The 14,271-nt window shown below is 40.1% G+C and overlaps 1 protein-coding gene across 5 annotated transcripts in view; it reads right to left on the bottom strand.

The window, feature by feature from the left end:
* The window catches only part of AGTPBP1 (ATP/GTP binding carboxypeptidase 1), a 143,071-nt gene that overhangs the window by 36,154 nt on the left and 92,646 nt on the right, over positions 1 to 14,271 (bottom strand). For 4 of the 5 annotated variants that reach the window (XM_048849808.2, XM_048849805.2, XM_048849807.2 and 1 more), the window contains exons 24-25: positions 13,324 to 13,500; positions 10,142 to 10,302 (exon numbers count right to left, since the gene is read on the bottom strand). In XM_048849808.2, the coding sequence (XP_048705765.2) occupies positions 10,142 to 10,302; positions 13,324 to 13,500 (338 nt within the window). Of the gene's footprint in view, positions 1 to 10,141; positions 10,303 to 13,323; positions 13,501 to 14,271 lie in introns of those variants that run through there. The other variant, XM_048849810.2, reaches the window with a different exon arrangement.

Here is a 14,271-nt window from a genome sequence, read left to right as displayed (position 1 = left end):
CCCAACCTGAAGCAAATACTCACCAGCAACCACATACCACACAACAGAACCACGAACCCAGGAACCTATCCTTGCAACAAAGCCCGTTGCCAACTGTGCCCACATATCTATTCAGGGGACACCATCACAGGGCCTAATAACATCAGCCACACTATCAGAGGCTCGTTCACCTGCACATCCACCAATGTGATATATGCCATCATGTGCCAGCAATGCCCCTCTGCCATGTACATTGGTCAAACTGGACAGTCTATGTAAAAGAATAAATAGACACAAATCAGATGTCAAGAATTATAACATTCATAAACCAGTCGGAGAACACTTCAATCTCTCTGGTCACGCGATTACAGACATGAAAGTTGTGATATTACAACAAAAAAAACTTCAAATCCAGACTCCAGCGAGAAACTGTTTAATTGGAATTCATTTGCAAATTTGATACAATTAACTTAGGCTTGAATAGAGACTGGGAGTGGCTAAGTCATTATGCAAGGTAACCTATTTCCCCTTGTTTTTTCCTACCTCCCTCCCCAGACGTTCTTGTTAAACCCTGGATTTGTGCTGGAAATGGCCCACCTTGATTATCATACACATTGTAAGGAGAGTGATCACTTTAGATAAGCTATTAGCAGCAGGAGAGTGGGGTGGGAGGAGGTATTTTTTCATGCTTTGTGTGTATATAAAAAGATCTTCTACACTTTCCACAGTATGCATCCGATAAAGTGAGCTGTAGCTCACGAAAGCTCATGCTCAAATAAATTGGTTAGTCTCTAAGGTGCCACAAGTACTCCTTTTCTTTTTGCGAATACAGACTAACACAGCTGTTACTCTGAAACCTACCCTAACAAAAAACACTGACAAACCACAGACTCACCATAAGGGGTGAGATCTGACAAGACTTGTTTGTTTTTTTCAAAGATTTGTAACCCCTGAGTGTTTTAAAAGTAAAGTTTCTGTGGTTAAGACATTTCTTTGCTAAGTCTGTGTTCCTTTCTCACCTGCAATGTGTCCCAGAAGGAATTAAACTAGAAGGCTGGAGTGCCCACAGCCTAAGTGAAGCTCTGAGGGAACATGTGTGAGCAGCAACTTTAGAGGGACTCAGTAGGTCTTAGACACGGATTTCTGGGGTCTAGGGCAGCAGGGTGGGGGTGCCCCACATCCCAGAGAAAGGTAACAGACAATGTCTGATCCTGGGAGTGTGGCCTATAGACCTTGATCTAGAAACAGTGAATACACTCTACTCAGATGCAATTGGCTTGGAAGCACGTGGGACTCCGAAATTGGGACCATATGCCACAGACTGGTACCCAGACAACGGGGAAGCTGTGACAGGTAGTAAGTAACATTTTGAAAACAGTTATGGTATCGAATATCAACAGTATGCTTAAAACAATCAATATTTCCACTGAAGAGAGTTTCGAAGAATAATCTGGCTGTGAAAACTTCTTGTAGGATAAAACAATAGAGAAGAGAGTTTTTGGCACTTCTGGTAATATCTGATTTTTTTTTTTCATTTAAATTTTCAAGAGTAACTAGTGATTTTTGGGGCACCTTAAAGGAGTTTAATTTTCAGAAGGCTGGTAAACAGCACTGTCTGAAGTCAGGACTTTTTCTGAAAATCAGGCACCCCCAAACTGATGCATTTAAAGTCAGTAGTGATATTTGAACATTTAGAGACAAAAATTTAAGAATATTATTGACTAAAATCTTATGGGGGAAAAGAATACAGAAAACTGCATCATTTAATTTAGAAAAGCTGGTTTCAGCAAATATATAATTTTAAGAACAGAAGACGACCATTAAAATAATCTAGTTTGTCCTTCTGCATAACACCAGCCACAGAATTTCACCCAGTGATTTCACTTAGAACTGTCTTGTGGTTCAGAACTCCTGCTCACTTTTAAAAATCAGATTCTAAAGCTCTGTCATGGGGTGGATCTACCTGTTTTGGACAACTATGACATTTATTTCAAGCTTTTATGTGCCATAGCCTCAACTGGTATAAATTAGTGTAGCTTCATTGAAGTTAATGGAGACACATCTATTTACATCAGCTGAGGTTCTAGCCATATACATATGCACCCTTCCACCACCAATCAGCTCTGACCATTTGTTCCACACATTCTATACAAAAATCCGTAAGTGAAACTTTGCATACCCCTGAAGTTATCTTTTTATTGTAATATACATCCACCTGGAACTCTAGGAACAAGTATAAAATATTAAACATATTATAACCAATGTACAAAATATAAAATCCTCTCAAATCAGGACTCTCTCCACACTATAAAAACCCACTCATTCAGTTTTTCCCAAAAAAACCTGGGAAAGGAGAGGAGCTTTGCAGAGTGACTTGAAGATCAACAAATTGAGCCTCTGAAACAGCAGTGGTAGAAGCAAGTTCCAGAGTTGAGCTCCCTTCACTGAAAATGCCTAAACCACTTTTCATTTAAATCTGGACGTTAGCTTGAGTGCCTCAAATTACCTCAGTGTCATTGTATCACGTAGGCTTTGTTCTTCACCACAAGGTAACTGCATTCAGTCATCCATACACCTTTATCATTGCCACACAATGAGACAACACCTCTCCCTGAGTTACAAAGCAAACCCCAAGCTGAGAACCATTTAACACCTTTGCAAAAAGAAAAGGAGTACTTGTGGCACCTTAGAGACTAACCAATTTATTTGAGCATGAGCTTTCGTGAGCTACAGCTCACTTCATTGGATGCTGTAGCTCACGAAAGCTCATGCTCAAATAAATTGGTTAGTCTCTAAGGTGCCACAAGTACTCCTTTTCTTTTTGCGAAGACAGACTAACACGGCTTTTACTCTGAAATTTAACACCTTGTTAGCCTATTTTGAAGGTTGTTAGCCAATGTATGTATGTTACACACACATTATGTATTATGCCCATTGTATTATTATAATGCATGTGTGAGTGGGGCTGGGGGTAATCACGCTAAACTGTACTATGACTATTCTTGCACACTTAAGCTAAGGCATACATCCTACAATGCCTAGGGATAAGAACAGCTCAGCTCTTGGCTTAAGCAAATACAACTGTCAAAAACTAGATGGACGAGTGTTAAGGTACAATGTTGTGTATGTATGAATAATGTAAATGTATGAATGTTCTCTGTTAGGGAGTACCTTCATGCCTTTTAGCATTTGGAATTTAATATTCAAACGAAAGATCGGAAAGTACAGGGAGGCACCAAAGACTAAACTGGCACAATCTCGCCAATTAAACTTTAAGCATGGTGAACAGCATTCTGTAACTTGTAAACAGCCATCTATAAAAGATGGGGAGTTTAAGGGGGCTTTTGGGAAGCACATCTTCTGTGTAAGGTGAACCAAACACATTGCAAGACTGCCTCCTGGGAAGGACCGGTAATGGATTAACTCTGTCTTTCCTGTAGTCTATTGCTTTATCTTTAGCCAATAAATTTGGCTGAGGTTGGTTATTTAGTCTCTTGAACATTCTTAATATTGAACCACAAGTATATTCGATTAGTTGGCTATGCCTTTTTGTCATTTAAAGCTAAATGAAGATAGAAAAGTGCAAGGTTTTAATAGAAATTTCTTTTCTCCACTTTTGTTAACATGCATATCTTGAGAATAGCTATTTTGTAATTAATGGCTGTTTTCATTTGACTCATGCTTTTCTATGTCATTTTAGTTCATTTCAGTTCATCTTCTGATTAGCATTTACTATACCTAAAACAAAGCATGTGTGTTCTCTTAGTTAAACTGCCTTCCCAATTCCTGGGGTGGGCAGACAAATTGTCCCATAACACCCTGTGAGTGCAAGTGTAGAGCAACAGAGTTGTGTTGCTATACATTTTGGGATATGCACCAGATAACTGTGTTGCTTGTCACAGTTGGATGCAGAGCCAGTGCAGGTGGTACTCCCTGGGGAATTCTGCACAGGATTGATGTCCCCCACAGATTTCTTTGCTTTCTCGCAGAAAAATGACTCTCTGATGGGGGAAGCAAAAGGAAGCTACAAGAGCGGTCATGTGACCCCGCCCCAGCAGTATGTTTTGGGTGCCCAGGGCAGCTGGTAGAGAGGTAAATCACTTTGGGGCAGAGGGCAGGACTGAGGAAGACCCAGCTGGCGGCTCCTACCCTGCGCTGGGCTCAGCTGCTAGTCCCGGCTGGGCTGGGAAGAACGGGACTTCCTCTTCCCGTACACAGCATCCGGAGCTGTGTCTGACCCACCCCCAGATTTCTCCCCCAGCTTAGGAAGCTCTGCAAACACTCCACCCCCATCGCTCCTCAACTGCGGGGAGAGGGATCACTGTACAGGGAGGTGCTTCCCCCATCCGCCCAACCCCTGTGCATCCAAATCCCCTCATACCCAGACCCTCCCGCCGAGCCTCATCCCCCCTGCACGCCGAACTTCCCTGATGAGCCCCACTTCCCCTGCACCTGGACCATCCTGACAAGCCACCTGCACCCCCATCATTCCAAACCTCAACCAGCTGCATCTGGATCCCCATCCCACTGAGCCCCACTCCCCCAGCATCTGGAGCCCACCACTGAGCCCTCCACACCCAGACCCCCCTGCCGAGCTCTATCCCCCCCACACCCGGACACCTCTTCTGCTGAGCCCCAACTACCTTCACCTGGACCCCCTCCCCCAGAGTCCCATTACCGTTGCACCCAGAACCCCCTAACAAGCCCCTGTGCATCCAGATCCATTCCACACACGGATCCTCCACTGAGCCACTCACACCCAGATTGCCCCACACAGAACCCTTTAAACCCACACCTGGATCCCCCTACATTAAGCCCCTCCACGCTTGGATCATGCCTTGCTGAGCCTGCCTACCCAGACCTGGTGCACCTGGTCCAGAGGGGCAGGGCTCTGAAGTGTTTTTGAGGCAGGCCAGGTCCTTCCACTGTGTCAGGGTTGAGTGCAGCCTCATCGCTGAGTCTGTGTCCCAGGGGGAAGCTGCACAGTGATCTCCCACCTCTGTGCATCCAGTGGCCTGTGCTCCCCAATGCCATGCTGGAGCCTCTGCATTTATTTGACAAATAAAATGTGCAGAATTTTACAGAATTTTAAAATATTGTGCTAAGAATTTATTTTTTGGTGCAGAATGCCCTCATGAGTAAGGTGGAGGAAGTGACAGCATAGTACATGTGGTCACATACTCATAAATTAGACTATCACAGGTTAACTAACCCTGCAATTTTTTACTTCATGGTTAACATGCAGAGAAAACATATGCATAGAATCATTTCAGTTGTTTTAGAGGTTACAGCTAACACACTCGATTGCACTTTTAATCTTCTGAAAAATCTTACAAGATGTTTTCTGTAGAAATTATGTCAGTTATAAATAGAGCAAACACTTAAAATTAAGTAGAATAAATAAAGGCATCCCAAACAAAAACATTACTGTTTCATTTTATTGAAGAGGTTTATCTTTCTTTAATTACCTCCTGATTTAAATGTACTCTGTTCAAAGGAAAGTAAACCTCAATAAACTTCTAACACATTATATTTATGGTAGTTTTAATGATGTAACTGCAAAATAACTAGAAACTGACAGATTGTAAATATCATTTGCCACTCTGTGGGTTTACATGGACAAAGACTAAATGACCTTTCCAGTGACCTACTGTTCTAATGTGTTTTGTAGCTGCAATCAACTCTACACTCCAGGTCATGCAATTATGTCCTAACCCTTTCTCTGTCTTGCACAATTAAGCAAACATGATGAAAGACATGATTTATATTGTTTCTGTAAATTTTAAATCTTAAGTTTAAGTACTGCATTTTGTAGATAATAAGACGCAGTCCTCCACTGACTTGATCCCCAAAGGGAGGTTGGGGAAGGCAGGCTGTTTCCATCAGAAGGGTGAATTCCCTCCCTCTCATCAGCCTGCAAGAGATCTTGATGGCACAGAAAAAGCACTGAGCACTAGTCAGGAAGACACTGAACTTTTGTGGCCTCTCACCTTGCTGACTACTTCTTTATTCAATCCTCATTCTCTTCCTTTTCTGTTTCTGTCTTTTTGGACATTGCTATTACTGTTAATATTATGGTCATGCCTAGTGACCCCAACTGAAATCAAGGCCACATCGTGGTTGGCACTATACAAACATATAAAGAAACAGTCTCTAAATGTAATATTTAAATAGATATGGCAGAATTATCCAATGGAGCACATTGCCTTTGTTCCCTCTACACTCACTCTTGATCAGCTCATGCACAGGATTCACTGTGGTTGGTATCTGAATCAATGGGAATATATTAGGCAACCTCCTGTTTTAATAGACTATTCAGTACTGTTGGGGACACTGAAGCACAGTTCTGCTTCATCTCTATTTGATGTCCATTCCCAGCAAGTCACCAATTTTTGTCAGGCCAAGTAGTTGCTTAAGAGAGATATCACTGCAGATGTATCCCAGTACTACATCAAATTCACTCTCCCTGAAACTGAACATACCGTTTCTCCTTATCACTCTTTTCTACCTCCCTTCACCACCACTCTAGACAGCTTTGCTATCCCTCCTGCCTCTCATGCTTGGAACCCATATGTAATAGCCTTTGATTTCTCCCTTTGTCCATTCTTCTGCTAAGTCTTTTTACTTAAGTGTACCAAGTCCACCCTTCCTCTTCACTGTTCCCACTGCTAAAACCTTTGCCCACAACTTGGTGTACTCTCACCTTGCCAATATAGCATTCTTCCTGACCTGCTCTTTTACATCTCTCCCTTCTCCAGTCTATTCACAATCACACTGCTAAAGCCATCTTCTGCTCCTGACACTCATTGTTTACACTCTCTACTTTATGCCTTCTATCAAGCTGCCCCCTAGAACAGTTTCCCATTCCCTGAGGACCTATCACTCCTCTTCTCCTTCCAAATAGTCTCCCCTCCCCCAATAATCCTTCTTTCCTTTTCCTAATCTCTCCTTGTTGTCAATGACCTGACCTGGCATTCTTGGTCTCATCCACCTCAAACTGTAACCACTTTGAGCCAGCTACGAGGAAGGTTTTATATTGCTTCTGCAGACCCATACTGTAGACCAGTGGTTCCCAAACTTGTTCCGCCGCTTATGCAGGGAAAGCCCCTGGCGGGCCGAACCGGTTTGTTTACCTGCCGCGTCCACAGGTTCGGCCGATTGTGGCTCCCAGTGGCCATGGTTCGCTGCTCCAGGCCAATGGGAGCTGCTGGAAGTGGCGGCCAGTAAGTCACTCGGCCCGTGCACCTTCCAGTGGCTCCCATTGGCCTCGAGCAGTGAACCGCGGCCACTGGGAGCCACGATCGGCCGAACCTGCGGACGCAGCAGGTAAACAAACCGGCCCGGCCTGCCAGGGGCTTCCCCTGCACAAGCGGCGGAACAAGTTTGGGAACCACTGCTGTAGAATATCGCGTATTGATGAGCCATGGAACTGTTTAAAGGCATGAACAGGTCGGTGGCATGCACAAACTGACCATTGGTCTGACCACTTCAAATTGCAGTTAAGAAAAGCCTGTCCTTCCACTACCTGTCTTCAGTTCCTCTCTACCTCAGCAAAATACATGCATTCTCCAAATAAGAGAAGGGAGGGACAGTTTGAATCGGAGAGGCAATAATAATCAGAGAATACCAGTCGCTTTTAAGTTTGCCTCCTTTGTTCCTTCATAAAACTAACTTCAGATTCCACTGTAAATTTAGCAAACAACTGAAATCTTCAGTTAGCGGTTTGGTAATAGAAAACTGGTAAAAAATTAAAAGACCAGCCCTCTTGAAATCATTGCCTTCACCTCAGGTATCTAACATGTCTAGTCAGAGGATAATCCTGTTACTATTCGCAAAAAGAACAGGAGTACTTGTGGCACCTTAGAGACTAACCAATTTATTTGAGCATAAGCTTTCGTGAGCTACAACTCACTTCATCGGATGCATTCAGAAAGCTTATGATCAAATAAATTGGTTAGTCTCCAAGGTGCCACTAGCAGTCCTTTTCTTTTTGCGAATACAGACTAACACAGCTGCTACTCTGAAACCTGTTACTATTGCAAAAAGCATTTTTTTTAAAGCCCAAACACTTTGAGATGCACCATTTTGATAGTTTGAATAGAATTGAAACCTTAGATGAACTACTAAAAACACTGAAAATTACTACAAAACTATTAATAGCCATTATATACTTTTTTTAAAAAAATGAAAGGCACCAATCAAAACAAGAGATTAAAAGCAATATTTTGTAACTGCTTTTGCTTAGCAGGTAGACAAAGACCATTAATGGGGAAAAAGATTCTTTGACCCATGATCCATACACATACCTCCTAATAATTTATTGCTTTAAATAATTCCATTGATTGTGAGGCATAGCATACAAATTCCTACAAGAGGAATCTGCAGAGATATTTTATGAAGGAAAATGCACCTCAAAGCTATAGAGTACCAGACCACCAATAAATGCTTTTTCTTCACACATTTATTAACTGTTACTCAAAGTGACATCATTTACACGTCAAATTATACTTCATTGATTGAAACTAGTTATAAGGTTATTGTTACTTTAGGACTGTGTAAGTACTGATTATATTCAAACAAAGTTACTTCTATTGTTTTTATTCTGTTTAAAAATGTTTTAGAATACATGAACTAATCGCCACACATACTTCCAAATGAAAACCTCTTCCACTGATTTCCTGTGTAACTGTGGGTAAGACATCACTTAACCCCTGTGTTTCAGTTTGCCCATCTGTAAAATGGTTGTAATTATAAAATACGTCCCTCCCTCACAGGGATACTGCAGGATTTAACAAATTCTAAAGCACTTTGAGACCCTTGAATAAAAACCACTAGGTAAATAGCAGGTACAGCTTTCACAAAAGCTGTAATTAATGTTAATATATTTTTATTATAATTTCTTTTCATGAAAAAAGTATTGTTTTGGGATAAAGCTTTCCAAAATATTTTCCTTGGAGCTGAAGCTCAAAATGGAAAGTTTGAGGAAACTCCATTTAGAGGTTTCTGAGTTATGGGAAGATGAGGGGAGGGAAGAAAGACATTTTCAAATAAAAAGAAATGAAACTAATCGATAAATTCCAGACTTTTCTTAAATTCATTACACAACCTCCAAAACTAGTTTGTGACTAGTAATCCATGCTACAACTGGGAGGGGGGGTGGCGAAGAATTTAAAAGCTAGCCTTTATTTATAATGAGCATACTCAATAGGCATTTGCTAAGACCATTAGCAAAGTCAGAATAGCATCTCACCCTGTGTGCCCTCATTAAGGGATAGAAGAACTGCACCTTCCCGCTACAGAGATGGTCAGGCACAGAAGCTGTTACTATGATAGTTTGTTTACAGAAAACTGAAAGCCTTTTATTGAAATACATCCAACAAGATTCTTCAAGTGACTGTCCCAATACCAGGTATAGGGGGAAAAAAATCATTGGGGAGGGGGAGGCGCAGATCAAGTTTCTATATGTTATTGCCACATTTTTGCTGTACTCTGCAGTATTTTTGTTTAAAACGGAAAGCAAGTGTGTGTCTTTTTCTCTTGCAAAGAGAAACCAGCTCATTGTAAGCCATTGTAATACCATTCTGGCAGCCCAACCTTAGACGGAATTGTCTAGTGTCAAAACGCAAAACAGCAGAATTGTGAAGTTGACTTCCCCCATACTAATTCACTTCAATAAAATATCAATTATAGCACCTCCACTGAACTGTAGAAACATCCATGGGTTTTATCCATTAACACTTCCACACAGATCTCTTACCGAGAGTAAACAATGATTGAAGCATATACTCCCAAAGTGAATTAGCATTACGGAACCAAACCCTCCACTGGGGTAACCTGCCACAGAAGTCAATGGAGCCAGACAAGTTTACACCAACAAATCTGGTTGATAATTACCAATTTGTATTTTTGTTCTCTCAAGCTATCTGATATTCCAGTTTGCTTCAAATGTAGTCATCAGTTAAACCTTTTTTTTTTTTTTACAATGTGAAATAATAAAAACCTTTCAACATTTAATAACGTACATGACACTTGTGACAGTAGGACACATTCTAAACATTTTTAAAAACCTTCATTTGTGTAAGCTTTTGCCTGATTTTTTAATGTTTTAGACACTATGGAAATTTATTTCTTTGGAAAGTCAAATGCAATTCATTTGTTTTACCTTGTTACTTTACAGCTTGATTCAATCAACTCATTTTCAATGTCAAGGAGGCTAGAAGGCAGACTGAATTCCAGTGGAGAGGTCAGTCTTTTCAAACGCAGTAAGCCAACACAGAATTTGGCTCCCATCTCTTCCAGTTCTCGTGTCCCTATCTGCAACCCCTATGCATGAAATAAAATATAGATACACTCTATTAGCTTATAACCACATTCCAGTATTTTGTTACATTTTACTTTATTTTGCTCCAAATTAGCTGTGAAATGCAGACAAGAATTTATACATAAATGCTTACAAAGAAGGAATTTAAAAAATTAAAAGGTTAATTTTAATCTTGGATAGAACAGCCATTTCTAGAAGACTTCAGGATCTCAGAGGTATATTCTGCCCTCTGTGCTGGAGCTTAATTCCCATCAATGCAAATGTGGATTACACTTGGAGCACTGAAGAGAAATCAGATTCTTAAATCACAGTTTATAAGAACAGTTGAATATTAAGTCATTTTTCACAGAAACTGAATTTACAGTATTTAATTTTTAATCTAAAATAATTTTCTTCAGGAAGTTCTGTCAGAATGAAAAGAAATTAGTATATTCCGGGTGTATAAAATTCAGTAAAATACACCAATTTGTTTAAAAACTAATTTACAAAATTTCTTACCAAGAATGAAGGAATAAATAATTCATTCTTAATAATTCATGAATAAGAATGAATAGAAACTATCATACCTAACTCTTTCATAGAGCAGTATTGCACAGTTGCCAAACTCTAAAATTTTTCAGTTCAAAGTTATTGCCACAGTGGATACCCTCTTGATTTCTAGGAAGTGATGGACTCAAAAGTCTGCTTCAGCCAAAGATTGTTTCACATGGATGTTGGAGCGAGCTACAGTTTCGTTGAGGATGCCGGAAAAATAAATGTCTATTCTGCAATCTGATCTTTTGAAGTTTTGCAATTGCTATTACATATAATTCTTATAATAATCATTATCGAGTTTCTTTTCAAACCCAGGCTCAGCTGTCTGGAGGTAATTTTGGATGAGTAGAATTTGGGCTAGATGAAGTCTTATACTATATTCCGTTCTTTACAAATGTATATTATTTTTTCTTTTAGACGTAGCATTTAATGTGCTGGATGGATTTTTCTTTGCTATAACTAAGGTGGAGACTGCTTTGGGTGAATAACCCTTTTTACTTCGTTGTTGGCACTCAGATTTCAGGCAGCTGGTTTCAAGATACCAGAGGCCAGGAAGTTTGTCGTCTTTGGCAGAGAAGAATCTTCCTATAATGGCATGTTCACCAGGGGTTCCATTGCCATGTCAAATACTAGAAAACAAAGGTCTCCTAGCCTATTGAAGTAGTATATCTAGGTCATGTGCTCTCCCTCCCACCCCCACTGTTCTCAGACCTTAGTCAGAATAGGCTGATGTAAGATATGAGCATCTTCAAGAGCTTAACTTGGGTGCCATTTCTCAGTAGAACACAAGTTAGATGAGGAACATACTTCCTCTGTACTTTTTCTTGGAAGACTTTTGCCTCTTTCTTGTTCATCAATTGATCTTAATCTGCCAGATGAATCTCATTATTTCCTTCTCATAACGAGAGTGTGGGCATTTCTAGAGGCCAGGCATCCCAGATGTCCTCTTTGCCTTCATAGGAAGATGGAAATCTCTCTCATTGCACTGACTCCAAAGAAAAGATTATTGTGCAGGGATTTGATCTTTTTGGTTGGTTTGTAATAAGCATGAAGGGGTTTTCCTTTCTGGATAACGGATTTCTCAGTCTGACTCAACTGTATAGATTTTCCATTTGATTTCTACTCTTTTTTTACCTGAGGACTGATTGAGGCCTTTGGAAGTTAATTTTCCTAAATTTCAGTTTGGCATCCCATACTTTACCTTATGTATCTAAAAAGTATTCTGAAGATTTTTGGTCAGTGGGACTCCTGGATGCATTATTATCAACAGGAACCCTAAAAGCATCCCCATTTCAGGACCACAGAAGGTGGTCAGGGAATATTTCGGAACTAATCCATCACAGGGATACTTGTGTACCTAGTACAAAATAGGAATTAATGTACTCTATATGGGCCTACTGAGAAACCTGCTGAGGTGTGTGCTTTGTCAGTAGGCGAAGAGAGCCTGGTTTGGCGTGCTGGAATAGGATAATGATACCTCACTCTCTACCTGGTTTGCAGCCTTCTGGTCCGCCTGTTCAACATGGCTGAGGTCTGCTTGCAAACAGGAGAAGCTACTGTGTGGGATGTTTTGGCATTCAGGGGTTATTTACTTTCTAAGCCTGCTTCAGCTTGCCTCTCTGCTTCAGCCTGCAGCAATGTTTGAGGCACTGTGGGAAGGGAAAGAAGATGGAGGAGGCTTCAAGTCATCCACTATTTTCGACTGGTTGTACTTTTTAGCAATATTCAACTGTTGGTTGTTGGGTAACACAAAAAAAGGCATAAGGCAACAGGCTTGTACTGCACTGGAAACACAGGCTGGCCCTGATTTTCTCATCCAGCACTGCTGGGACACTTTTGAAGAAAATAAAATTTTAAAAGACAAGTTCCCAAGTTGTGGGAGGGAGGCAGGAAAGCAGCAAAATTTAACTACTTTTATTCACTGCTGAACAGCGAACTGCTAAAGTAGCATGAACATATTTGGCTTTATCTGCCTCCTCCTGCTGCCATGGAAGAGAATTCTGGAGGCGACATTACCCAATATCTGGTGTATCACTCTAGACTGTACCAAGAGGAGAGCTCCTCACATCGCAAAAGCTTGCTAATGGTCATGTATCCAAGAAGTCTGTTTTAAAATACTTGAATGTACTGGTAACTGATAAAATAATAGTTTCCAAATTACAGTAAGAACCATGAATTTCTTCATTTGTAGGTTTAAAATTTCAACCATAAATATTTTTATTTACTTGATTATTATAGTCTTGTTAATATGGACAATCAACAGAACATACACATTACATTTTTAGAATGACAGATCCAAAAGAATAATGAAGGAATCTACATTATATTGTGCAAAACAGTCTATTTCAATATAATGTAAAAAGCCCTATAGCAGGATGTTCATGCACCTTTTTTTAAAAAAACAGACAAGCTGGGTTTTAGAAAGTGATATCAGTGGAAATGGTAAACTCAATCCACACATAGGGTTTCACTTCATCTAGTTTCTTTACCTTATATTTGCCCTGATCGCAGCCACATAACGTGCTCTCCATTGTGTAGCTCCTTTGTACTCCTATCTCTCTCCAGACAACTACACGTGCTGTTGATTCCTTGGACTTTTCCACTACAAAGCTGCAGCTGCTCATGCTGAATGTTGGGGCAATCTGACTGAGAATCTTAGGAAGAGTCTATAGGATAGTAATTTGAAAAAGACTCAATTTGTTTTTATGAAAATGTGAAACCACAGTATATTAATCAGACAGTTCAGATCTCAAATTCCAGTTTAAAAAAAAATAGGAAGATTTTGCAAAATCCATCCAAAGTAATGTTTTCATTATTTAAAAAGAGCCAAGAACCCCAACTGATTCATTCTTCCCCCACCTTTAAAAATTCCCCGGTAGCATTTGCAACCCTATTATTAAAATAGTGTGAGAGTCAAGTGCATAAAAAATAGAAAGTGAAGTGCCTAGTAGAAAAGATTTGACTCTATGCATGACTAATTTGGTTTTATTGTTGAAGCTGAGCCAAGTGCAAAAGGGAAATGTAATTTAGATTAATATTCAGTTTCAATGTATAGGAAGTTCTAGATTTTAAAATACTATATAGTATTTCTGACATTGATTCAGCAAAAGCACTTAACTTTAAGCATGTGAATACATTCAAATTCAATAGAACTATTCACAGGCTTCAGTGTATATGTATATGTTTCAATTGTTTGCTAGATTGAGGCCCAACACACTTAACTATGTGCGTTTAATTTTAATCTTTAAAGTCAGTGCAAGTTTACCATTAGTGCTTTGCCGAACAGGGATAGGCTGAAAGTTAGCCATATGTGTAAGTATTTGGGCTTGATCCAAAGCACCACCGAAGTCAATGGGAGTCTTTCCATAGACTTCAATAAGCTCTGGATCAGGCTTATGTTGAACTGGGGCTTTATTTGAAAAATGTGCCTTTAAATT

Source organism: Caretta caretta, chromosome 5, assembly GCF_965140235.1.
Source record: "Caretta caretta isolate rCarCar2 chromosome 5, rCarCar1.hap1, whole genome shotgun sequence".
Lineage (NCBI taxonomy): Eukaryota > Metazoa > Chordata > Testudines > Cheloniidae > Caretta > Caretta caretta.
This window is presented reverse-complemented; position numbering and strand designations above follow the sequence as displayed.